The sequence below is a fragment of the Tachypleus tridentatus genome, chromosome 7, assembly GCF_004210375.1.
Source record: "Tachypleus tridentatus isolate NWPU-2018 chromosome 7, ASM421037v1, whole genome shotgun sequence".
Classification (NCBI taxonomy): domain Eukaryota; kingdom Metazoa; phylum Arthropoda; class Merostomata; order Xiphosura; family Limulidae; genus Tachypleus; species Tachypleus tridentatus.
In genome coordinates, this window is record NC_134831.1 from 27294147 (window position 1) to 27320140 (window position 25994).

General features: G+C 32.5%; 1 protein-coding gene across 9 annotated transcripts in view; it reads right to left on the reverse strand.

Annotated features, from left to right (window-relative positions):
* XRCC1 (DNA repair protein XRCC1) overlaps positions 1–25994 on the reverse strand; it is a 75053-nt gene that overhangs the window by 8399 nt on the left and 40660 nt on the right. For 6 of the 9 annotated variants that reach the window (XR_013030567.1, XR_013030568.1, XM_076510845.1 and 3 more), the window contains exons 8-12: positions 18888–19059; positions 14873–14989; positions 13147–13232; positions 4080–4115; positions 3063–3141 (exon numbers count right to left, since the gene is read on the reverse strand). Coding sequence is in view for 6 of the 9 variants with exons in the window: in XM_076510845.1 (XP_076366960.1) it covers positions 3063–3141; positions 4080–4115; positions 13147–13232; positions 14873–14989; positions 18888–19059 (490 nt within the window). In the remaining 3 variants the exon portion in view is untranslated. The remainder of the gene's footprint in view (positions 1–3062; positions 3142–4079; positions 4116–13146; positions 13233–14872; positions 14990–18887; positions 19060–25994) is intronic. The other 3 variants (XR_013030569.1, XM_076510841.1, XM_076510843.1) reach the window with 1 other exon arrangement.

Sequence of the window (25994 nt, forward strand, 5' to 3'; positions counted from 1 at the left end):
CCAACGTGAAACTGTCATTCAAAAATGTTCTCCAAACAGAAAGAAGAAAAATGTGTAGGTCCAGTTTGGGTGGAGGTAATTGAACACTAATGGTGGTATTGGATAAGTCCAGCCACCAAGGCAGATCCTCAAGTAGAGGATGGGACAGGTGAACTACTTAGAACAAAGGTTCCCTTAAGTGGTTCTGCTGGTCATGCAAAAACCATTAAAAACATATATGTACATGACCCAAAACAATAAGAAACTCAAGTCAATCCATGGTCCCAAAAGAAATAGTCTCTCTCATGCAGTATAAGTAGGAGAGGAATGCATCCTGGTAACTGAAATTTCTAGAGCTAACAGGCAGAAGTTTGGCATGGTTGATAAAGGAGTTGAAGAAACTTCCCAGGTGAATGACATATTGGGTAGGTAGGAGAGAGAGAGAATTTGGAAGTATTGAGAAGCCAATCAGGTTGGAAGTTCCCTCAAAAGAATGGAGGTATGAAAGGAAAACTCTTCTTGTGAGTAGAACGGGAGAGGTCAATCATCCATTTAGTAATGGAATTGCACTCCCAATCCACTTGGATGTTGAGAAAAGACCCTAACTATATGGTTGAAATACACAGGTGAATGACTCAGTATCAAACGGAAAAGCCCAAAAACGAAAGACACAATCCCAACAAACAAAGTTTATGGAATGTTTGGAGGGTCCTGCAATGAAGGTATAAAAGAATACATCCAAAATGTTGGCCTTCATTATCCATTATTTGTGTAAAAAGGACCAATGAAAGGAAAAAAAATTCCATATGAACATGAAGCAATTGGGGTAGCAAAGCTCAATAACCAGATGTCAGTCTTTGGTCTTTTGAAGGACCCTTTCTGTGGCCTGTTTGTGTAAGAGAATTGACACTATTTCTTCAAGATGGTTGAGACAGATGGGATCTGATTAAAAAAGAAAAAGATACGATGAGGGCTGAGAAGAAAAGGAAGTTGGAGAGGGATTCTAAGAGTAAGAATTACAGTAATGCATCTGCCTAATGAACGTCAACAAATCTGATGCCAAAAATCAAACCGATAAAAGCAAAAGGTCAGGAGAGGGATGGATTACGTCTAGGTATGGAGGTCAAAATTTTTGTTTGGGGAAGTCTTAAAACTAAGAAAGAAATGAGAATTATTGAAGGGTAGCCTCTGCCTGTGATTAAATAAAATCAGAAATGACCAATAAAACTTCAGAACAAAGAAACAGGGTAAGACAGGATAAAAAGACATTAAAGCTATAAAAGGAGGATATCCATAAACAACAACAAACAAGTCAAGAGAGTAGGGGGAATGGTGGAAAAAGTGGATTAAGCCATGGTTTAAAAGAGAATCACCTGGGACACTGAAGTACCTCTGACATGATGTGTAGAGAGGAGTGGTAATGAAGCACAAAAAAAGGATCAAAAGGAGGGGTTAGAATTGGGCAATGGAGTGTATAACCGAACTTAAAAAGTCTGCCCCTAAAATAAACAGGCAAGGAAGATTCTAGGATTGGGAATTATGAAAGAAAAAGTCTGAATTACTATCAACCAAGATAAAAGGATCAGAGACACAAGGAGGATAAGACATAAGGGCAAGGGAATGTAGCTGATCTGGAATGAAATCAACATGAATGCAATTATCAGAAGGGGAAAACAAAAAAAAAAAAGTTAGAATTGTGAAAGACAGATTGGGAAGAGTGATATGACATAGAGGAAAAAAAGAGAATAGAACATACTCGCAATTTTATGTCCTGGTAAAGAAAATCTTATCCTCAACAAGAAGTGAAGTTTTCATTGCATAACCAGGATGAGGGAACAAACAATCAGCATTCTCTTCATTCTCCCACTTCAAACAAGAGGTAGGAATGACTAAAGAATGGACAGGAGCCAAAGATTCTGACTGCATATAGGAATCCACTATCCTATGCATAACTGCTGTCACATCATTCACATTCAGCATATCTAAAGTAGCCATAAATGACACTTGACTTGTATGAGGACATTCTTAAAACACACAGCACGTGGAAGATGTTAAATGAACTACTGAGTTCAAAGTTTGAAAAAAAAAGGAAATTAAGTTCCTTAGCTATGCAAATCTCAGTGAACTGAAAAAAAAACATGTCTGATACATTCAGGACTGAGAAAAAGAATTAAGGTTCGTGAATGTAAATGCAGTAGTTTGTGTGCAAGGAAGCATATCACTCTCCTACTGATCAATAACTTTTGATGCATAATAATGTCATAATGCAATAGTATAATTCACAAGGAATATCATGAGATTAAATGGAAGTTGCCTAAATCTTGGCCAGTACCATACAAATCTCTTCTAAGGCAGATGCACATAGGAGATAGCTAAACTGTGTGAGGAGGTAGGGTGTTCTATTGGAATTATTTCATGTCAATAGCTTAAATAAAGAAATTAAAACTTGTCTGAATTATAAAACTATGTTTTAATTCCAAGTTTATTAATATACATGATGCAAAAGTCGTTTAATTAAATTCTGAATAAATCTTCATAAAAGGTCAGACAAGCACACTATGACTCACACTCATGCAGTTGAGTTTTTGTTTGTTTGAGGTTAAACACAAAGCTACACATTCTGCCTGCCACAGATATCAAAACCCAATTTCTAGCATTGTAAGTCCAGAAACATACAGCTGTGCTATTGAGGGGCAACAGTTGAGTTACAACAATGCAACATTGAGTTTTACCAGTCAAAAGCAAAGTTAATGATGATTCTTAAAACGTTACTTTTTTTCATATGACCAACACTTACTGATTTATGACACACATAGTCCATGAAGATAACTTTGAGAAATATTTTACTCCCAAATATCTGCTAACTCACATCCACCAACTCAAAGAAAAAACAAAAAACACTTTCACATCATCCCAATTTTGTCTAATTTTCATTATTTAGTACAGAAATACATCTTGATAATAACAATACAGTGGAATTATTCTCTTACAATGTTTCCTATTCAAACCATATATTCACAAGTCGAGAAGATTAGTAATGTATTAATAGCTTTATTGTATTTAAATAAGTTATGCTAACTCACATTTTAATTTCATCTTCTGTGTCTACTTCTGTATCTACAGACTCCACATCAGTTCCTTCATTGAACTCATCCATCAGATCTACAAAACAAATTTATTATTTCTTCCTTACACTGCCAAAGGACAACCATTAAAACATCTAAACAAATTACACTAGTAGTTTGGCTGAAAAAGATAAGTCACTTTCTGAGTTGTGTTTTGAAAAATCAAAGCTCAATGTTCCACAAAATTTCAGGGCATTTCAAGAAAGTGGAACTTTCTGATCAACATGATATGAAGCATTAGCATTTGTACTAAAGTAGTAAATAAAAGATCATTGTTAATTCTTTAAAAAAAAAAGTCAAGAACATAGCAGGGTCAGTTTCAACTAATAAATCAAAACTTTTTAATTTACTGTATAATATACAATCACTGTATAAAACAATATACAAGTATAAAAACTAAAATCTCATTTCCTTTTCTTTTAATAGGTAGTTACAGTCCATCAAGGTTTTCAAAGTTCTTCATTGTTTCAGTCTTTTTCAAGAGAGAAAGTTGATTATAGTAGCACAAACAAGGTTTGCTTATCAGTATACAGCTCAACGTACTAAAGTGTTTTCATATATAGTTACTTTCCATAAATTATATGTGACAAAATTCACTACTGTATGAACTGTTATTTTACATCAATTGAAGCTTTTGTTGTTGGATCTTCTATTAAGAGTGCTGTAATATTCTACAGAAAAACACACTTGTACATATGTATGTACATAATATATGTAAATAATAATAATTAGCACATAATAAAATACAGACATTCTTTCAAATATATATCAAATTAAAAAATACAACTAAATTTACAAATGACATGCAGTCACTTGTGAAACTAAATATGTAAGTTATAAAACAGGACTAAACAATCTATAATGTGCCTCTCTTAAAACTTCTTTTTGCTTGAAGCACACCTTTTGAGTTTGTAATTTTTTAAAGTGGTGCATAATGTGCTCCAAGTATGCATAAATAAATAAATTTATATTCACCTATATTTTTTGCACCAAACAGTTCCAGGAATCTGTCTTAATGTAGAAAACATGTTATATGGAACTTACGAACTTTCTCTTGTATCACACAAAAAATTCTTATTTCAAAGAAATGATATATTGATTACGCTGTAATGTATACCTTTCTGAAATAAATCATTTTCATATAATATTAAAAAGCATGTAATTTTAATGCAATGAAATTAAGTTATTGAAATTCATAAAATGTTTCAATTGTAAATTGCTCCTAATAATACCACAATATCAATTTCGCACAATCTAAAATGAACTTTATTTAAAGTGTGATTATATACAAATATCAAATTATTCATGGCCATACAGATGAGTTAAAAAAATAAAATTAACATTTAATACACTTTACACTTCAACATTTTACTGCATCACCATCATCAGAAGTGCAATATTTTGCAAGAGTTAAGACCTATATAATGATTTAAAAAATCACATGGACAAATGTACCTAGAATTCAGCTTAACAAGTTTCCCATCTATTAGTATTTCCCAATGGTTTATCATTCTTGATTAATGAGTATTATTACCATTGTTGTCTGCAAACTTTACTAAAATATCACTTTTTAGATGTGGCATAGTGGCACATAGATTGACTATGAGTTTGTCATTATTTTTTTAGCACAAACTTTTAGCTCATAGTTCCATCATCTCATGATCAATTTGAGATCTAATTAGAGTTTTGGACTCAGTTGGTAAAACTATTTCAACTAATATATTTGACCATGCCCAAGGTCTTAAAGATTAAGCTATTCTATTCCTGCCTAAGAGAATTTCAATTTCATGGCAGGCTGGTAGAGATACTGATGAGTGCTGAAACTGAATCAAGTATATGCTTGATGTTACTGGCACATACAAATGTAGCTGATAAACAGGAAAAAGAAGTCTCATAGATTAAGTTATTCTAATTCTGCCTATGAGAATTTCAATTTCTGTGGCTATTGAGCATTCCCTCTTATTTCCCACTTGTATGGTCAGCTAAAGGCAAGATCTTTGTATTATTTTTTTTCCAATATACCCTTTGGGTTCATTTATTCATTTTTAAATTTCTCCTAAGTTTGTTTGATAAAAATATTTCCATTTTGCATTTTATTTTGTATATACCAGGTTTTTTTTTCCATTAAATCAACTTTACTTTCAGTTATATTAAGTATCTGTTTAATCCTGTTCATTGGTCCCTGAATCAGAAAGAAGTTTTGTTGTTTTTTAAAACTGTTACATTATTTGAAAAGTTAAACCAGACATAAATTGTAAAACAAGCCTTTTTTCTTAACATTTTCAACTACTAACTTTAGTGTAATATTTTTGTCCCTGTTTTTCAATGTTTTGACAGATCTGCTAATAATATCAAGATTAAAACCTCTTTCCACTGCTCAGATTTGGTTAATAATAACTAATTATTAATATCTTGTTCCAAACATAATTTTAAAAATCTATCCACATAAGTATAAAAAGCAGTGATCTTTTGGGAATTAGTTTAACATGATTTTTCATATAGGTACATGATTACCAAGAATAGTTTTATGTAAATACCAGTTTCCAATTTTCCCTTATTTACAGTTATTAAACTGTGCAAAAAATGGGAAACAGTTATTTTCCTCAATTTCATATGTGAATTTAATAGAGATGTCAACACTTCATCAACATCAACAAATTTCCTCAAAAAAACCCATGAAAAAAACTATATGCATACACCTAGACCAACAACAAACAAACAACAATAACTCCCAAGATACAACAAACTACAAAACCTTATACTGCTGCATACTATATGTTCCCCACATCAGCAAAAAAGTAACCAACATTAAGAAAAAACTTCAATATAGCATAACATTCCAGTAAACACCAAATTTATTCAAAAACCAAGTACAAAACTAACGTCCATACTATGTAAAAACTTCACTGACAAATACAACACTAACATTATTTATAAAATACAATGCAACAACTGCCACGACTTCTATATTGGAGAAACAAGCAGAGAAATGGAAACCAGATTCAAAGAACACAAAAAAAATATTCACATGATTTGAACACTGCAAATCAAATAAACACAACATAACCATAAAAAAAATACCCAGATACTAATTAGAGAACCAAATATAAACAAATGCAAAATCAAAGAAGCTCTACTTATACAACAACTGAAACCAAAACTAAACCAATATAGAGGAACACCTGTATACCTATAATCATTAATAACCTTACATCTAACTGCAATGTCCCCTACAAACCCATACCCATTTATACTCTCGTTTCTAAGACATGCCCAGCAAACTCTTTCTTTGTTAACCTGAAGATGACCTAGAAAGGTCAAAACATTGTTCTCTGCTTTATTAGTAAAAGTGTTAATACCCATACTAGCTGTTCTGAGATACATAACATAACCATGATATGAGAGATGCAAAGAGCTGTTAAGTGGTATTCAAAACAAAACTGCACTCATCAGCATGGATTTACTAACTATGAACAGAAATTATTAGAAGAATGTAAAGAAAGTTAAAAACTACTAACTATACCTATTTCTTAGTCTAGCTGGTGCTCCAAGTCATCTACTAGCTGATGAAGCAACATAAATAAAGTTTCCATTCAAAGATCAATATGTCCTCATCCTGCCCACAAGGAGCAGCATGTGGAATCTGAATATCCTGTCCCATTGATAGTAAGGCAGTGCTTTTCGTATGTACTGTAATACTCTTCATAGAATATCCAAATTGCCTTTTGCAACACATTTAAAATAAACTTTTGAAGATAAAAGCCTATTTTTAATCATAGGAATGCAGTGATTTATTTCTTTTTTAACTCAAACCCAAAATAAGATATTTCTGACCAGTATTAACAAACCCACTGTGCACAAAGAAAGCTGCAGATTTCAGACTAAGTATGTGCAGTGATTATGAGGAATACATTATATGTTAACCTATTTTATTTTAAAAAATGGCACAATAAAATATGTTCTAAAGCATTAGAACTAATGCAAATATATTCATATTATTCTATCTCATGTATAAAATTTGTCTTTGCTGCATACAAATGTTTGAATAGTAGAGACTACAACACATAATGATGTGTCCAATTTGTGTTCTTTCTCCTTTTTGCAGATTCATAAGTACAAACAATTACGGTTTCTATTTTGTGTCAAATCACCATAATGAGAATTTTGTATGCTGAAACTGACATATCAAGATAATTACTTAAACAAAATAAATGAAAACATGGGAAACCCTTTAAGTTATCTCTATACCCATAGAACACAAACTGTACAAAACCATTAATAATTTATTCTATTTCAAACACAAAACATAACAAGCCTCACAATGTACTAGGTAAAAAGTTTGGAAATTACCATTCCATGTAAGGTAAAAAGGGAATTCTACACACAAAAGATTTCAAAAAGTAAACAGACAAAGTTATAAATGATATATTAATCACTTCAACAATGTTAGATACAAAAAATATATGAAGTTGTAGACGATATATTTACAACATCAACATTAGTTACAAAAAGTTAAAACAAAAAAATGTGTAGTTAGTTAAGTTTTACACATTTTGATATCAACATTTTGAAACATTCACTGTTTTGAAACTTAGCTAAAAGTAAACTTCATTGACTAGTTGATTTAGTGTTTTATAGCACAAAGCAGCGAGGCTATCTTCATCAAACATCCAGTAACAAGTTAAAATTAAAATAAATTTAGTAAAATTCATAGAAGGAAATTAAGGTAAAACAAAACAACATTACAAATAACATAAATAGCATAAAACAAAAGTTTACATCTAGTCTACAGCGTTAAGAGAAAAACTACAGTAATACAAGTTGTATAAGATTTTCTGTAGCATAATTGTAATTATCATAACTCACCAGGAAGACTAACAGGTAAATACAAACACCAACGTCAGTCACCTGAAGTTGGCCTTTCCAGTCCTGGTTCTGAGTTATTTGACATTATGGCCATTTACAAAGAGTAAAGTAATAAAAGTTTTAAAAGACTTGTAGCAAAATTTTAATAACTCACCAGGATGACTAATGGAAAGTTTAAACAGCAGCGTAAGTCACCTGAAGTTGGCCTTTCCAGTCCTGGTTCTGAGTTATTTGACATTATGGCCATTTTCTAATTTCAAATTGAACTAGATGGACTGTGATTCTTAAAAGGGAATCACATTAAAAAAAGTCTAATGTGTAAATTTAAAAAAATTTAAATGTTATTAAAAAGATCAATCGCCTTTGAAAAACTAAAAACATTTCCAAGGTGGACAGTGTCACCATCACCAATAACACTGTCTAACATTATGGACAAAACTTGGGACAAAACATGTTTAAAACCCTGCCGTCAAGTCGTAACAATGGCAAGAAAGTAAAATGTGGCTTATTGTAAACTGAGTGTTACACAGACTACACACTGGTGCATCAGTTCCAGATAAAAGAAAACAATAAGTTAAAAAACTGTGACCAATGCGTAGTCTACTTAGAAGAACTTCCTCTTTCTGATCATTACGGAAGTAAGACAGCCAAAGTCCAATATAGGGTTTTATTTGGAAAAGCTTGTTTTTGCATTGCTCACTCCAAGTCGACTGCCAGCTGGCACAGAGCCGAGCCTTGAATACAGGACCATAGTCCATGTATGGAAAAGCCACAGCAGTGATAGTGCCAGAGCAGATAGATTTAACTGGGTGTTGGCGAGCTCATACCCGCAAATAACAACATGGCCCAGTATCCAGGAAAACTGGATAGAAGTAGATGTGAAAAAGAAATGGGCCAGTCAGTTTTCAATATCAGCAAGAACAGGGTGTGAACTAATGTGAAGCAATTCCAAGGTCAGTAGAGAATTAAGCAAGTCAGTATGAATAGTGCAGTTTGAGTTCTGCTTAACTTCTATATGACCCAGGACAAGAGAAATTGTGTACAGTTAAGAAGTGAGCACAGAAGCTGTAGAGGAAATTTCTGCATACAACCACCAAACCACAACAAACCATGGCAGAGCCCACACAGTCACCAGATTTCGAGACATCTATATAAATAGGAATGGAAGGATGGTTTAAAAGATGTTAAGCAAATAACAGATAGTATTTCCAGTTGGGAGTGTCTGCTTTTCACAGATCACTTAAGGATAGGTCACGTTTGGAGACTATAAGAAGCCATGGTGAGATGGGCTGACCAGTGGATACAGCAATGTTATCCAAGAACAGACCCAATTCATCCAACTGAGCCTGGATACCAAGGCCAAAAGGAGGAATGGCAGATTGTCTATTCTGAAAAAGTATGGCCCACCGAGAAAGGAAAACACAACCCCAGGTAGGATGCTTTGGTAAGGAACAAAATTTTGAAGCAAAAAGTAAAGACAGTAGCAAATGGCATACGTACAAAAAAGGGTCATGAAACTCTATGTATAAGCTCTGAACTTGGGATGTGCAGAAAGCCCCAGTGTAGAGCCAAAGTCCTTGATGATGAATGGGGTCCAGCATCTTTAAGACCGAGGGTCTGCCAGAGCCATAGACCAATGATCCATAGGGGAGTTTCAATCAAATAATAGAACGATAAGTCGTTAGCATAGAACATTGATCTGCTCCCAAAGTGGTGGAAGAAAGGACATGAAGGATGTTCAGTGCTCTTGTACATGCAACCCGTAGCAGCTTGAAAGGAAAGAGGTTATTGCTCTACCCAAATCTTGATGGCTAAGAAGGTGGAGGAAGAAGCAGAAGTGCTAGATACCTGGCAAAAGCTTTTACCGAGAGTATCGGCAATGCTTCGGGTATCAGCTATTTTCTGGCCATTAGAGAGCAAGATCAAGAAGAGAACAGCATTATATTGCCCACTGACCTTTTTCAATCTTGTCCCATATGACTTTGGAACTGGTGGTAGAAGATATGCTGGTTGTGAACTTGATCCAAGATTCCTTCTGGTTTTGACGTCTTTCCCACCGAGCATGTGCACGGGCCTGCTGGAAAGTACTGCTGTTCTGGAGTGTAGAATATCTAAGGAAAGTATCCTAGGCCTGTTTTTGAGTGTTCCATTCCATGTGGCAGGCAGGATACCACCATGAATGAGGATACAGTGAAAAATGTGTCAAGGTTTTAGGAATATACCAAGCAGCTGCTTGTATAATACAGTGAGATACTCCTGGCCACACAGTCATCTATTGATTACTTAAAGACAATGGCAGGATTAAGTTCTGCGTGAGTAGTGAAAAAGGGCCAGTTTGCATGATCCTGCTTGCACAGGGACAGATTATCACAAAAGGAAATGAAGCCACAAATACATAGATTTGGAATGAATATGAACTTTACTACCCACCTGCCCCAGTGAGTAGTAGTCAAAAATCAAAACTTAGAGCTAAAATTCTTATTTTGTTGTTAATTATTTAACCCAAAACAAGTATAAGTAAAGCTTTATCAAAAATAATTTTAAAATCTCAACAATTCAAGTATAATTTCCTTTTGGAGATTTATAAATTATTTTTCTAAAATTCACATCTCAAACTCTTATATTTGTTCTAAGTTTGATTTGGAATGCCTAGGGTGGAAAAGATCAATACTTTTTCTGATTAAAACTTGGCTTTCAGCACCTATCAATGATTGTTGCCTAGCTGTTTTATAGCTTATGAAGATTTCTTTACTTTTTCCAGGATGATAAAATCTAAGCTTGTAGTTCATTAATGCCAATTTATGAAAAGTGTCAAGAAAATTATTCTACATCATTGAGACTAGTATATAAAATGTTTATTAAGGAAATGTTTGAAAAGTAAAGACAAAAAATTTCACTGAATATTTACAAAAATTTTATCATCTTCCCAGATTGCTATTTCCAAAGTTTCATGTTCCAGCAACCTTGCAGCCTTCCCTAAAATATTTCAGATCCACATAAAATTTCCTTACAGTTTTGCACCAACTTCTATCACTTACATAATTTGCCAGTAGTTTTAAAATGAAAAACGAATTTGTATTTCTTTTCTCTCATCCTTTTCCTAAGCTTTAGTTTCATTTTATATTGAGTTACTGAGGAAAATAATAAAATACCTCAAATCAATTAAGATTTTCTACAATGGCAGGTGGGTGTTGTTGATGTACTTGTTCCTTAAATTTTCAACACAGAGTAAGTCTATAAAACTGACCACGAGATTTCTTTTTCCCCATATAAGTTCTTTACAGATTTAATAACCTTCAATATAGTGTCTAAATATTCCAAAAATTTGGCAGTACTTCACTTAATATTACAAGTTTTTGACATACCAAAATCATATTTTCTATTGAAGTATTTATTTCTAATAAAATAAAATAATTTGTCCATAAATATATTGAGTATTTATTTTGAATAGTCTCTGTAAAGAGTAATTTTCATGTTAATATTAAAAATATTTATCCTTATCTGAAAAATCTCATACTCACTTTGTGTAATCCCTAAGACCTCCTAAATAATTTTAATTTTTTTTCAGTAAAACTTGATAGTTTACATATTATTTTCTTTGACCTAACTTAAAATCAAAATGGTAAATCTGACCAACCTCAACCACCAGAAAAAAAAACTTAAGCAAACCTAAATTATACTTTTTTTCTATAATGACTTCTTATTGTAATATAAAACGACATTCGTTTATCCTAGTTAGCTCTCAGTTTGTAACAGTACACATCTATTTACTACTAAATTTTATTGTTTTATTGCTCTTTATACCTGACTAACTACTTACCTTGCATATACAAGTTGTAAATCACTCTAGGAGCCTGCATCTCATGTTATGTTGTCAAATTACATTACCCATGAGCTACTACAGCAGGTACAAGCAGTTCATGTGCATTGCCTTGTGAAACATTTTTATTTTATTATTTTTCTTACTTAATCTAAATTTAACTAACCTAAAAATATCCTTATTTTTTACATTTTAGTTGCTTATATAACTATACATAAAGAATAAACATGAAAAACAAGAAATAAAATACTTATCTAACCTTATTTTTTCTTGCTCTCGGTTACTGAAGAAAGTTAACCCTAACTTTTTATACTCTTAATAGTATTGCAATTAATAATTATTATTTAATTAAATAATGCTCCAAACAATATAAACTAATAACAAGAAAAACAAATTCCCTTACCCCTCAAAAATGTTCTTGGTTTGTAACTCTGTGACAAAAGCTCTTACAAATTCATCCAAGCTAGTCATTAACTTTGTCACGAGAATGATGTTCGTACTCTGAGTGAAATTGACACTTAATTATTCAGAACATAACATGATACAGCATGTGATTTGATACATGAAAACCTTGAGTTCCTATTGATTATACGTAATATATAATTAAATTAACAAATTATGAAAGTGGATGTGACAGATGGGTGTAGCAGGAGGGATCTGATTTTCTATTCAATAGCTCTTTAATCAAGCAAAGTTGAAGACTATAATAAATATGGTTTATCTGAGTAATGATGATTTTATAAAGTATAATTTATGTTAATTTCATATCTATTCAAGAGGTTGTGAATAAAATAGGGATGATGATATGCTAAGAGAAAATATGTCACGTGTGTCACACAAAAGAAAATTCTGATTTTTTTTCAAATAATGCCTTGTACAATTAAAAATTAAAACGTGTATACTATTAAAATATAGTATAACATAAAGTAGTTTAATAAAATTTTGAATGTAAGACACTGTGTCATGCCCAGTAAGAAATACTTGAGCAAATAGGATTAAATAATAATATACAGCATATACTTATAAACTCACTTCCTTGATTAAAATATATGAGTTATGGTACATATGGTTGTATGTTTGGAATATAATAACTGTTTTCTGCATCATCATAAAAAAAAATATTTGGGTCTAATCAATGAGAAATTTTATTATAACAATCCCAAAAACGTTAGAAGACATATACAGTAAAACCTGTTTAAGATGGAATTGCACAGGACCGAGTAAAATATCAAAATGGTTAAAATTATTATGACAAGATAACAAATATTATCTATCAAATTGCTCAAAATATAATTATTGAATAATAAAACACACAGTAACTTCTGAATAAGTTATGCTGAAAAAGGAAAAACTTACTTTCTTGTATAATTGTGCTTTTGTCTTCCTCACTTCCAGAATCTTCTTCTGTTGTATTGTTTCTGGAATAATTTCCCAACTTGTACCTGTAAAAACATGAAATTATTACTGTGTAATGAATACTTCAAAAAACATCTATCATATTTCTCAATAACATTTGTCAAATGGACAGCAACTGCCTGTTGTGGAGACACAAGTGTAGAGGACAATGATTTGAAAGTCTTCTGCCTTTCCTCTTCAAGCACTGACTTGAAGACGAAGGGCAGAAGACTCTCAAATCGTTGTCTTCTACACTTGTGTCTCCACAACAGGCAGTTGTCATCCATTCTACAAAGTTTCATCATGAATACTCTGCCTAAACAACCTATCAAAAACATTTGTCAAACTTTTTTTTGTGTCTATTAAATCTGGCAGACATATTAAAACACCTTCACATAAAATAAAAACACAGAACTGTTTTACTGATTGTTTGACTTTCATAGAGCTTGTAACAATAAAAAAATTACATTTACTTTTCTCACGATGCTACATCTCAAATTACAGTAAAAACCAGCAATGGCTATAAAATTTCCAGATGAATTACTGAGAAGACACATTAACTGATGTTTTTTCTTTGATGAATGTATTTATAAATCAGATATTAAGAAATTTCAAGAACTTATGTGCACAGAAACTTTAACAGTTAGCCATGCTTAGAAATAATTTTCCTTTAATAAATTATAAATACAGCTTAAGCATTTCTCTAAATGCAGAAACTAGGCTAAAAATTAATAGATACAGTTGCAGGAGATATTTGGTAAACATAGAAGATAGGAAAACACAGTAATCACTATTTCAGAAACTTAAGTACCTTTCAAAATATTTTTTTAAGGTTTCATCAATTCATTCAGCTAAGTAATATCAATAAAATGTGGATTGCAAACTCCTTCTCTATTCCGTTAGCTATAAAAAGTTAAATCAACAAAAAAAATGTTTACCAGTTATAAGTTTAAAGGAGCATTTTAACAGTGAACATTAACTATAACATAATACAATTGTAACAGTTTTACTCTTTCTAATCCTCTAGACTTTGTAAATAATATTTATATGTTACACCGTAATGAACCATGAAAAATGTCCAGAAGTAAACATTCTAAGAAGTATATTTGTCCAAGTAGCCCACAAGGCAGTATTTATGGCTTGTTTTAAATTCTTGGTATGCTTTTTACATATTTTGAAAGATTATTAAGTAATGAAACTTTTGTGTCATATTAAAAATAAGTTTCTTAATCTTTTATCTCCAATATTACAGTTAATCTATTTCCTAGACAAATTATATTACCTGAAATCACAGAATGAATCACAGTGCAAGAAGAAAATTTAATAGCAATTTTGAGTGATGTCAGTTAGGAAGATATTCCCAAAATCAACTTAAAACATCAAATAGACATTAAAATTTTCAAAAATACATCTTAAGATTGTTAAGGGTATCTGAAAAATACACAAAATACTAGAACTAAGCTGAATTAAAACAATGTGATTTCAAGTACATATATATATAATGAAGAAACAGAATTTTAGAACAATAACTCACAGGTAAATCAATACGAGCCACACTATTAAAATGTTATCAGGCATTTAAAAATGCCTAAAAAGTACCTTTTAAAACATAAATTTCTGAATAAAACAAAGATTTTAAATATACACTTATAATAAACTTTGAAAATAAAAAAAGCATGAGAATTACTCTCTCCAAGGCAAAAGTTTAGATTTCTTATGACAGTCAAGGATCCAGTGTTTGGTGACTATTCTACCACCCTTTGAGAGTACTTGGGTATATTTTGGAGTATTAACAAAGGCAGAACTATAAAAAAATTTGGAAAAAAAAAATATCATTTCACCAGTGAAAAATTAAACTCTTTTAATTTTCTTAATAAAAGAATCATACATATTTCCAAGTTGCTTAAAATTCTAAATACACATTCTAAAATAATATGTTATGTCTTGCAATATTTTTTATATTTTTATACTCCAAAAATAATAATCTTAAGGCTTGGATATCTTTCTTACTAAACAATAGTTCAGAGTCACAAAAACTGTTGATCAATAACTAGGAAAATATATATCATCATACAATGTTAGAAAAGCATTAACTCAATGCGAGTCTATTTGATAAAGCAATCAAATACTGAATTTGGAATGTTGATAAGTTATTCAAATTTATGTACCCAATTGGAAGCAAGTATCAACAATTGATATAAAGATAACAGCCAAAACATTATTGAATACAACAAAAACTTACATACTTCATTAGTATTACCTTTTTCTAGTATTTGTGAAATAGTCAATGACCCTATAAATAGAAGTGTAACTACAAAAGAGAATTTCAACATATTTCCAATGATGCCTCAAATAAATAATACATCCATCACCATGACTTGGAAATTAATGGAATTTTCTAATCAGTTAATCATCAGCTCATTAATTGACTACCTTCAACTAATCAATTGTCCTTATATCAGGCTTATCTTCCTATTTTCATTTTTCTTTGAACACATCGTTGAAATATCTTTGTGTAATATAAAAGACATTTTCTGCAATAATTTAAGATTACTTTTCATAACCCAAATTAATGTACATTGAAATGTATCATACAAACAACAAAGTATAAAACATGTAACAAGCTTCAAAAAAGATGAATACTGTTCCATGGATTTCTACCTACAAATAAACTAGTTCTCTGCTAAAAATAGTTCTCCTTAAATGTCATGTGGTAAAACTAATAAAAGTTTTTGTCACAGTGAATGACAAAAGACACATAATTCTGTGAAAACAATTTCTAATGATCTAAGAAAAACAAATACAATATTTGATATTCATCAACACCACTTCCAATCATACAGAAATTAAAATAGTTCATAGGGTAAAAGTCAAAGTATCAAAAGGAATATGAAAATATCTATATTTTGTTTTGGAATCTATTACTAACTCCATCATCACCTGAAATTCTTCTAGGCAGGATTAGAGTAAATTAACCTATAAAACATTTTTTTCTAGTAACACCAACCATTGGGGCTCAGTATACCCAATGCTATTTTATTACTCAACAGAATCTCCACCAGCTTACCCTCAAGCAGGAATTCATTTTGGCAGGATTAGAGTAAATTAATCTATGAAACCTTGATTGAGAGTGGTTAAATACATCAATTGAAAAGGCATGTCATCCTAAGTCCAAAACTGTAATCAAGTCTTAAATCAGTTAAGATATAATAGAGCTTTGATCTTAAATTTGTACTTGAAAAAAAAAAAAAAAAACAATAAACAAATCAGAGCCCTCCTGTGAACCATTAGATCACAATTAAAAATATTGCAAGCTCTTAAAAGAGAAGTTGATACAGTTGAAAGTTTGTTTCTTTTGTTGATTTTCATAAAAACCTAACTGAGGGGGAACCGGCATGGCCAAGCGTGTTAAGGCATGCAACTTGTAATCTGAGGGTCGCGGGTTCGCATCCCCATTGCGCCAAACATGCTCGCCCTCCCAGCCGTGGGGGCATTATAATGTGATTGTCAATCCCACTATTCTTTGGTAAAAGAGTAGCCCAAGAGTTGGCAGTGGGTGGTGATGACTAGCTGCCTTCCCTCTAGTCTTACACTGCTAAATTAGGGACGGCTAGCACAGATAGCCCTCGAGTAGCTTTGTGCGAAATTCAAAAACAAACAAACCTAACTGAGGGCTATCTACACTATACATTACTAATTATGAAGCAACAGACTAAAAGGAAGACAGTTAAATCATCACAAGACTGCCAAATCTTTGGCTACTCTGTCCTAACAAATAGTGAGATTAACTATCACATTATAATGCCCCATGGCTAAAAGTGCAAGCATATATTCAGGTACCCTAATTATAATTATCACTACATGGTAGGCATGGAAGCTTAGAAGGAATACATAAAATTATTAATATTTTTACATTTGGCAGTAAAGGCTGGAAGAAAGTTAATAAGCAAGTTATTCAAAAATAAACATTTTTGGAACTAATAAAAAATAAAGAATATTAATTTGTCATAACTTTTTGTATTAAAACAATCTTTCTATAGGACCACTGGTTATGTTTGTAATTTGTAATAAGAAGCCAATACATTTATTACATTAAAGCTACACTGTTATTTATACACACAAGTTATATAAAAACAACAAATACTGCTGAGGCTCATCTTGTAACCAACAGTAAGTACAGATACCATACTCTCACATTCACGAGTTGTTCGTGATGACAAGATACACTCATGAGTTGTGTACAGGCAGAACATATGCATACAGTCACACACAGCCACACTAAAGAACAGACTGGATAGATGGAATTCTCATCTGCAGCTCTGAATTCTCCTCATAGATTTTTTTCTCTTCCCTTATAAGGGTTTCAAATCCTATAGATATTGACAAGCAAGAATATAAAATTTCAGCCTCTTATTTTCTTTCTTTACTTAGAAACCACTACATTTGTCCAACCAACACTGACACATCTCTCTGCATCTCCTGCCTTTCAAAAAAAGGACTACAATTCTCTCTAAGCATATTCTAAGCTATGTAAATCAGATGGCATTTTTTTGTTCTCAGTGGCTTCAGCCAACAGTTCACATGGACAGTACACGTGTTTAGACTGAAAACGATGATAAACACAGTAACGGAATTTTTTATCTATTTATAATTTAGTTAGAAAGCCATAGAAATTATAGTAGTTTTGGGATATTTTATATTAGTAACTGATATATGTTTGTATTGTAAAATATACATTTGAAAGCTATGTTAAGTTTCTTAATTTTTTATTTATTGTTATATATTTCTTTAACAAAAGTAGCCAATGAGTAAAAATTACAAACTCAATAGGTAAGAAAAAATAGCTTAAAATAAATTAAATACAAAATATTCCAGTGATCTCTATTGGAAGAATGCATGTAGTATGCGATTTTCTGATGCAACTTGATAGTCAGTTTACCATAAGTTTTCAATACACAAGGTTCAAAGAACAGTGAAACAAAAAATTAAATGAAAATAACTGTAAAAAGGTTTAGAGGCCTAAAACTCTTTGGATATATACTTGTAACTCTTCATTACAATCTGCACTCATTCTAGATAAAAATGTACTTTTGATTTTACTTCATATTTTTCGTCTTTCCTTCACAGTTCATGGATGTTTTCACGACACTTGAAGTAGATAACAAAATGCATTAAGTATAAAATTTTAATGAAAAACTTTTAATATTATTTTAAAAGTTCTAAAATACATATGAAATATAAAATCTATATGACAAAAAGAAGTACTTTTGTTCTTAGCAAGAAAAATCACATTTCACTCAGACTCAGTAGTGGCTTTGTAAACTCACAGACAAAACTCTACTAAAAATATTTCATTAAAAATTCAGATTTTTTGTGTAGAACACACTTGTAATGCTCATTAAAATTTTGACAAATTTTATTAAAATGCACCCATTGCATTCAATTTCAATATATACATAATATTGGGATTACAAATTGGTTATAACAGAAGTCAGAGTGACCACAGAGTTAATAGTAACCTTAATTAATTGATTATTTTAAATGGTACTAATCAATGAACCCAATGTTCACAGGTAACAGACTGTATTGATTAATCAAGTTAATCATGCAGCTCTACTGCTCAAGCAGAAACATAACAACAGGAAACAGAAATACAATTAGTTTATTTAAGAATCATTAGCCTAAGCAAAACATAATCTTACACAAGATGAGTACAAGAGTCATCCCAGTCTCCTTTATACCTAGCACCCAAGGCACAGGCTTTATCTCGCAACTCACTTCGAAATGGATTCTGAAATCCACTTAAGACAAAAACAACCTTCTTCATTATCTGGTTAAAAGGCCTTTCCTTCACCTTGTGAAATCTCTTTGTCTCTAAAATAATTAAGAAAGAAAGAGATACAAATATACACACAAAATTACATATTTACCATTCTAAAACATTTCCAGCATGTTTCATTATTAATGACCAAGGATACATATCTTATAAACTTAAAGCTACATAAATCCACCAATCTAGCATGTGTCTATTATGAAGTGCTTATCTAATTAATACAATATACATTCCTTATTTCTAAAAACTATCATGATAATGATTCCTTGTAATAAAAGTTAAAATTTTCCTAAACTGAAAATGTATTTCTTATAAAAGCTTATAAATACTTAACTTTGCCATTAACCTTGATTCTAAAATTTACCCTCATGAGTATTCATGTGAAACATCTGCATGCTATCACCAACAGGAATACGATACAACTCCTGTCATCACTTGCCCCCTCTCTTCTGTGCAGCCTGAAACTGTTTTGTGATGGGGCATTACATACCAAACAGATGCCAAAAGAAAAGAGAATGGTAGGAAGTCTGAAAAGAGGTAGGCATCTCTCAGAAAGACATTTTCAGTTCTGAAAAATCTTAAATTCTGATACAATATCTCACCTCCTCTCACTAATAGCTATAGTCCCACATTGAGATGGTGGAAGGTCTGGTAAGAAGAAGATATCCCTTTAGAAACAGCCTAACGAAAGATAATTGGGAGTGCAAATAAACAGAATGCAACACCTCCATGGAAGACTGCACTACTTCTCAGCCAGGTATACTTTTTGCCTAAAAACATTTTGTTACAATATGGACATGACTACTTAAATAGTTTAAACAGTTAAGCTCAAACATTTATCCATATCCAACACTACCATCATCATATATCCACCTGAAACTGACATCCAGGAGAAGGTAGGGAAGTGTACAATAAAGTGAGGGTGCATTTCTAGTTCATCATAAGATTCATAAGGTATCAGTGATGTCGAAAAACCCACTTGTTGAGAAATTTATATGCAAAAACGGCTCTTTTTGGGTTGAGAAAATATTTTACATAGAAGAGAACAGCGTTTGACCTTCTAGTCAGGTTCACAAAGAAAGAGGTAATGACGAAGCTGACCACATGTTTGAAAGGTTGTGTAACTGTGTGTCGAAATGTAGAGGCGGTATTAGATGTTTGAATATATAATTTTATTTATTTTATTATATTAATATAGGTATAAAGGCGTTCCTTTATATTGGTTTTTTTTTTTTTAATAAAAATATAATTTTTAAAATAAAAATAAACCAATATAAAGGAACACCTTTATACCTATATTAATATAATAAAATAAATAAAATTATATATTCAAACATCTAATACCGCCCTCTGCATTTCGACACACAGTTACACAACCCCTTTCAAACATGTGGTCAGCTTCCGGTCAGTTACCTCTTTCTTTGTGAACCTGACGAAGAAGGTCGAAACGTTGTTCGCTCTTCTATGTAAAATATTTTCTCAACCCAAAACGAGGCGTTTTTGCATATAAAATTCATAAGGTATCTTCTAGTCCATGGTAGAAGTGTACCTGGCCATGTGTGAAATACAGGGATCCACAGTGTAGAGCTACCATGGCTTGTTGGGCTGTAACAGGAAGATAGATCTTAATCAACACCAAGCAAACCATGATAGGAATATCTATCACATGGCACGAATAGGGTCCTTAACCTTTCACCTCGGATACAGGAACTTGCAGGGAACATGAGAATTTTTATCAAGGATCCACATTATCATGTGCATACATCCAACATAACTGACATCACATCCACCAAGTACTGATATCTGAGGAACAGTAGGAAGGTAGACAGCAAAGTTAGGGTGCATATCCTGTCCATCACCAGGCAACATTGTGAATGTATTATCCAGATTGCAGGGGAAGAAGGATACCAGGCTACACAGGTTAGAGGTCAGTCCAAACTACTGTTTTATTTACAGGCATGCCAATAACATTTATGAAAAAAAAGAGGAAAAGGTATATAGCTTGGCACCAGAGGTGCCAGGAAATTTTAAAAAAATGGATGCTATTTGGTGCAATCTGGGACATAATTTCTTTATGTTTTTTGACATTGCAATGTTGGAAAAGTACACAATATATATCATATAAAATAACAAAAGGAAATTAAAAGACTAAATCAAACTAATAAAAACTATAACTTTCATTTACAGTTTTTAGCAGATTGATTTATTCTTTTAATTTGCATTCATTTTTTAGAAGATATATCAAAATATCTAAAATTAACAAATAAAATAAAAAGTAAATAAATGAAATTTAAGATTGTTTATTTGCTATTTATTCAGTTTAATTTTTTTCTAAATCAAAATATATTAGTAATATGAGTTAATAAAGCCAAAATAACTCAGTAAATATTTCAAATACAAATCATTTCATTATTATCCTTTTTATCATCAATAACATCATCATCATCAACTACTGGTATGCTGCCAATTAAATGTTTTACAGTCATTGCCAATAACTACTTCTCTGCTGCATATATGCCATACAATTTTCAAATCACATAAAATTACTCTTTTGACTAATCATGACTACCTACAGTTCAAATTGTTCATCTATGCAATCTTGTCATTATACTACTGGTACCTTAATCTCAGTGAATTTTCCATTCTTTCACAAATTGACAATACAAACTAAAACAGCATATGAAGGAAAGCTATGACATTGCTTAAAAATTCAACTACTGATATGGTTCAATATTAAACTACTGATATCAGTGATATGCCTCAGAAATTAAATTTTGTACAGTCACTGACATCAACAACTACTGCTCTGCTGCATGTATTCCATTAAAATTTCAAATTACTTAAAATTACTCAACATGACTACCTACAGTAAAACTTGTTCATCTATACAATCTTGTCAGTAAATTACTGGTACCTCAATATCAGTATATTTTTCATTCTTTCACAATACAAACTGAAACAGCAAATCAAGGAAAGCTTTGACATTGCTTCAAAATAAAATTAATGATATGCTTTAAAATAAACCACTGGCACTGTATGCTGCAGATAATAATAAAATGTTTTTCAGTCACTGATATCAACTTCTGCTCTGCTGCATAAATTACAATCAAATTTCAAATCACTTAGTTTCCTTTAATCAATCTTGGCTACTTTCCTCTTTTTCGAGACAAGGGTTTCCAGTGCTCTCTTCCGAGCTTTTTTTCTCTCCTTCTCTGAATAGGCAGCTCTCTGTGCCTCTGCGGCTTTCTGGACTTTTTCTTTAGCCAAGGTGGCTGGGTCAGATTTCACAGAACCATAGGCCTCAAGCCTTTCTGCCCTTTTCTTCTGATTCTCCCTCAGCTTTGAGGTATACTTTGAAGTTGCTGATCTAATGTCCTTACACATTCTCTTGTCTACAGGATCAAAATGAGCATCTTTCCTTTTAAACATTTCAATCGCTGTTGTTTCTTTGGAGTGTAGAGAATATTTTATCGTCTGGTATGCACACGATACCAGACCACGAGACCTGCAACGAGGCGAAATGAGACTGCCTTCAAGATATCGGTCAGATTTTTTTTTTTCTGCAATAAACATTGAAAAAATACAATTTCTCCTCAAAAACCATCTACCTGGACCCCAAATCGCTCATATTTTCTCCTCAAATTTACACAAATCTCGTGGGTGTTCGTTGGCCGTTTCAAAACCGCAGAAATCCGCGTTTCAGCAAAAAAATGGCACGCATGTATTTAAAATGTTTTAAAAACAACAAATATGTTGCTCTATATTATTCAAACTGATAAATAAGATAAAATATATTTTATGCAACAGTAATGCAGATGTACAATTAATAAATAAATTTGTAATTTATAAAACTGAATGCAAATATGGAAGTATCTTTATTGAACAAACATAACTTAAAATATCATACAGCCAAACATAAAAGGTTGTGCAAAAAATATAAAAAAAAACAGAAAATTTGGCTATAGCAGAACATAACATACTATGGGGGAAAAAACACTATACTGGCTCAACCTAAAAGGTATTACAACAACTAATACTTGAGAATTGCTGGAAATAATAAAATTTAGAAAGAATTATAAATTATTAAATAGAAAATATCTGTTTAAAAATGTGGTGAAATCTATTCTGATATTTATGCACAAATGCAAAAGAAAATATAAAATGTGAAATTCATCACTTGCAACTTCACTCTTGAAGATGATTTATGACATGTTGCAACAAATAGAGTCACTATTTTGAAATTATTTTAATTGTGTTTTGATTTTAACATCGTATATACTGACATCCAGGAAACAGTAGGAAGTAGAGTACCTCAGCTAGAAGTAATACTGACTGAGAGCATTCACTGCTCCAGCCAGAGGATCTGGAATAGGATACCAAAACCATGGGAGATAAGAATTTATATGAGTGGCAAAGGTGTTTAGTTTTGGAGCACCCAACTGGGCATACAGATAGAGATCCAACCAGTACTAACTGAGAGCATCAAGTGTTCCACCCAAAGGATCTGGCATAGGAGACCAAAACCATGGAAGCTGAGAAATGAGATGAGTGGCAAAGGCTTCCAGCTTTGGAACACCCAACTAGGCACAGAAACCCCAAAGAACTCGTGGGTCTAGTGGCCATTCCATAGGGAGAATCCTGAAGAGACACAATAAACAATGCATGACAAGATCAGGACACCCAGAATATGACAAGCCACTAAAATAATTTTGTAGCTGTGGACCCATTAAAAGAGATCCAATGTCTGAAAACAGAATTGTATCAGAATTTAAGATTTTTCAGAACTGAAAATGTCTTTCTGAGAGATGCCTACCTCTCTTCAGATTTCCCACCATTCTCTTGTCTTCTGGCATCTGTTTGGTATGTAATGCCCCATCACAAAGCAGTTTCAGGCTGCACAGAAGAGAGAGAGCTAGTACTGACAGGAGTTGTATCTTATTCCTGTTGGTGATAGCATGTAGATGTCTCACATGAATACTCATGAGGGTATGTGGGAGAATCAATGTTAATGGCAAAGTTAAGTATTTATAAGCTTTTATAAGAAATATATTGTCTGGTAATGCATATGATAACTGTCAAGTTGTTGAAATGTATCCTAAAAGCCTGGAATGATATAAATTAAAGCCCAATGACCTGCTGGGAGGTCTATAAAATACTGATATGTAGATAGGACTCTTAGAGAGTCCACAGTCCTGAAACCTCCTGAGCATCGAGATAAGCACCCTAACCAAAATTAGAAACATAAAAAAGATGACATATTTGATGAGGAGAAAAAAAATAATGGTGTTGTCGGTATCCAACCACCAAGCAAAATAGGGTGGTATATTAGAAGGAAAGAAGGAATGGGCATCCAAAGTAATGTATATGGAACAATTAAGAAGGATGAGGACTTCCAGAAAAGCTCACAGCCCTAAAAGAAAGAGAACCTCTTGTGCAATGAGAGAACGACAAGGGGAGAAGTTGCAAACTAGTAGCCCTCAAACAAAGAGGAGAAGCCTGGACCCAACTGAGTAGGGGCCATAATAGCACCCCAAGATTTTCAAACCAGCTATTACATGAAGGAGAAACGACTTCACCTTCTTAAACCAACCAACCCGAAAAAGACAGTCATCTATAAGATAGTGAACAGAAGACCCTAAAAATGAAAAAGACAGGCATACCACCTGACAAAATAGGTAGAGAGCTGAGGGGAATCAGAAGAGAAGAGCCAAGAACTGACACACATACATTCCAGATGAATAAACTGATGATAATGTATGATGCAGTGGAGATTGGAATGTGTAGGAATGCATTCAACATATTGAGCTTTATCATCCACAGACCAAGGGTAAAAACTCAATAAAGAGCACGATAGAACTCTAAGGTGAAATATGTGAGGATCAGGAAATGGTTAAGAGCTGACAGATTAATGATAAGGCATCAGTTTCTTGCCTACTGGGGACAACAGACAGATAAAAATGAAAATCTGAATGATAGGGATCTCTTCATTGATGGCACCCTTACAATCAAGTCTTAAACTGTCTCTGAAAGACAACAGCTGTCAATGGAATTCCAAGGAAGATGGAGGAAAACAGAATGTGGAGACAAAGGAATAGGAGAGTTGAAAACAAGGATGACTCTTACATCCCAGTGTTTGTAGAAATACTGAAGAATATAGACATCAAAGCTCCTTAATTCACTACATAATGACAAAGACTGTCTGTAGCCCTGAAGACAGCACCCCAAAGACTGACAACAAACCTTGGAAATATGTGAGGCAGGAACCAGCACAAGAGATGATGGAAGATGGCAAGATACAAAAACAGGTACAGTTAAGTTTTAGGATAAATGGTATGCCAATGAGGAAAGGAGATATGAAACTGAGCAGACTCAACCCTTGGCTCCAAAAAGAATCAAGAATGTTCCTCAAAACCTCCTGGAATAGAAAAGATGCTGCGTGCAAATCCAACAAAAAGGTGGGAAGCAAACAAATGTAAGACAAAATGGCATCCTGACCCAAAAGATCCCAATAACAGATCAACCTCATTTCCAAAGTTTGGGCATAAAATCAGAGGTTTACAGGTATAGAAAACAAGAGGTTCCAGGTCTCCACTAAAAACCTCTCTTAAGAATGTTGAATAGTCTCAGACAACAGATGTAAGGAGTACATGGAACAGAGAAGACTGGACAGAGTGAGGCAAAATTGAGAAAACTGAGACTGGGAAAAGCAAACCAAAGTATTGAAGTCAGATGCCTACGAAGAGCAAAAGACTTCAAACAATGCAAATATAGAAAGTAAAAATCAGAACAATGATATGCCAGAGCATGGTTATTAAAGTACATGGGGGTAAAGACATACTAAAAACTGAATGCAACTGTTCCCAAACCAACTCACATGAACCCCAATAGCTAAATACTGACACAAGTGCTCAACATTGAAAAGGAGTAGAATCACAGGAAATGGAAGATAAGGATAAAACATAATTAAATTTCTCAT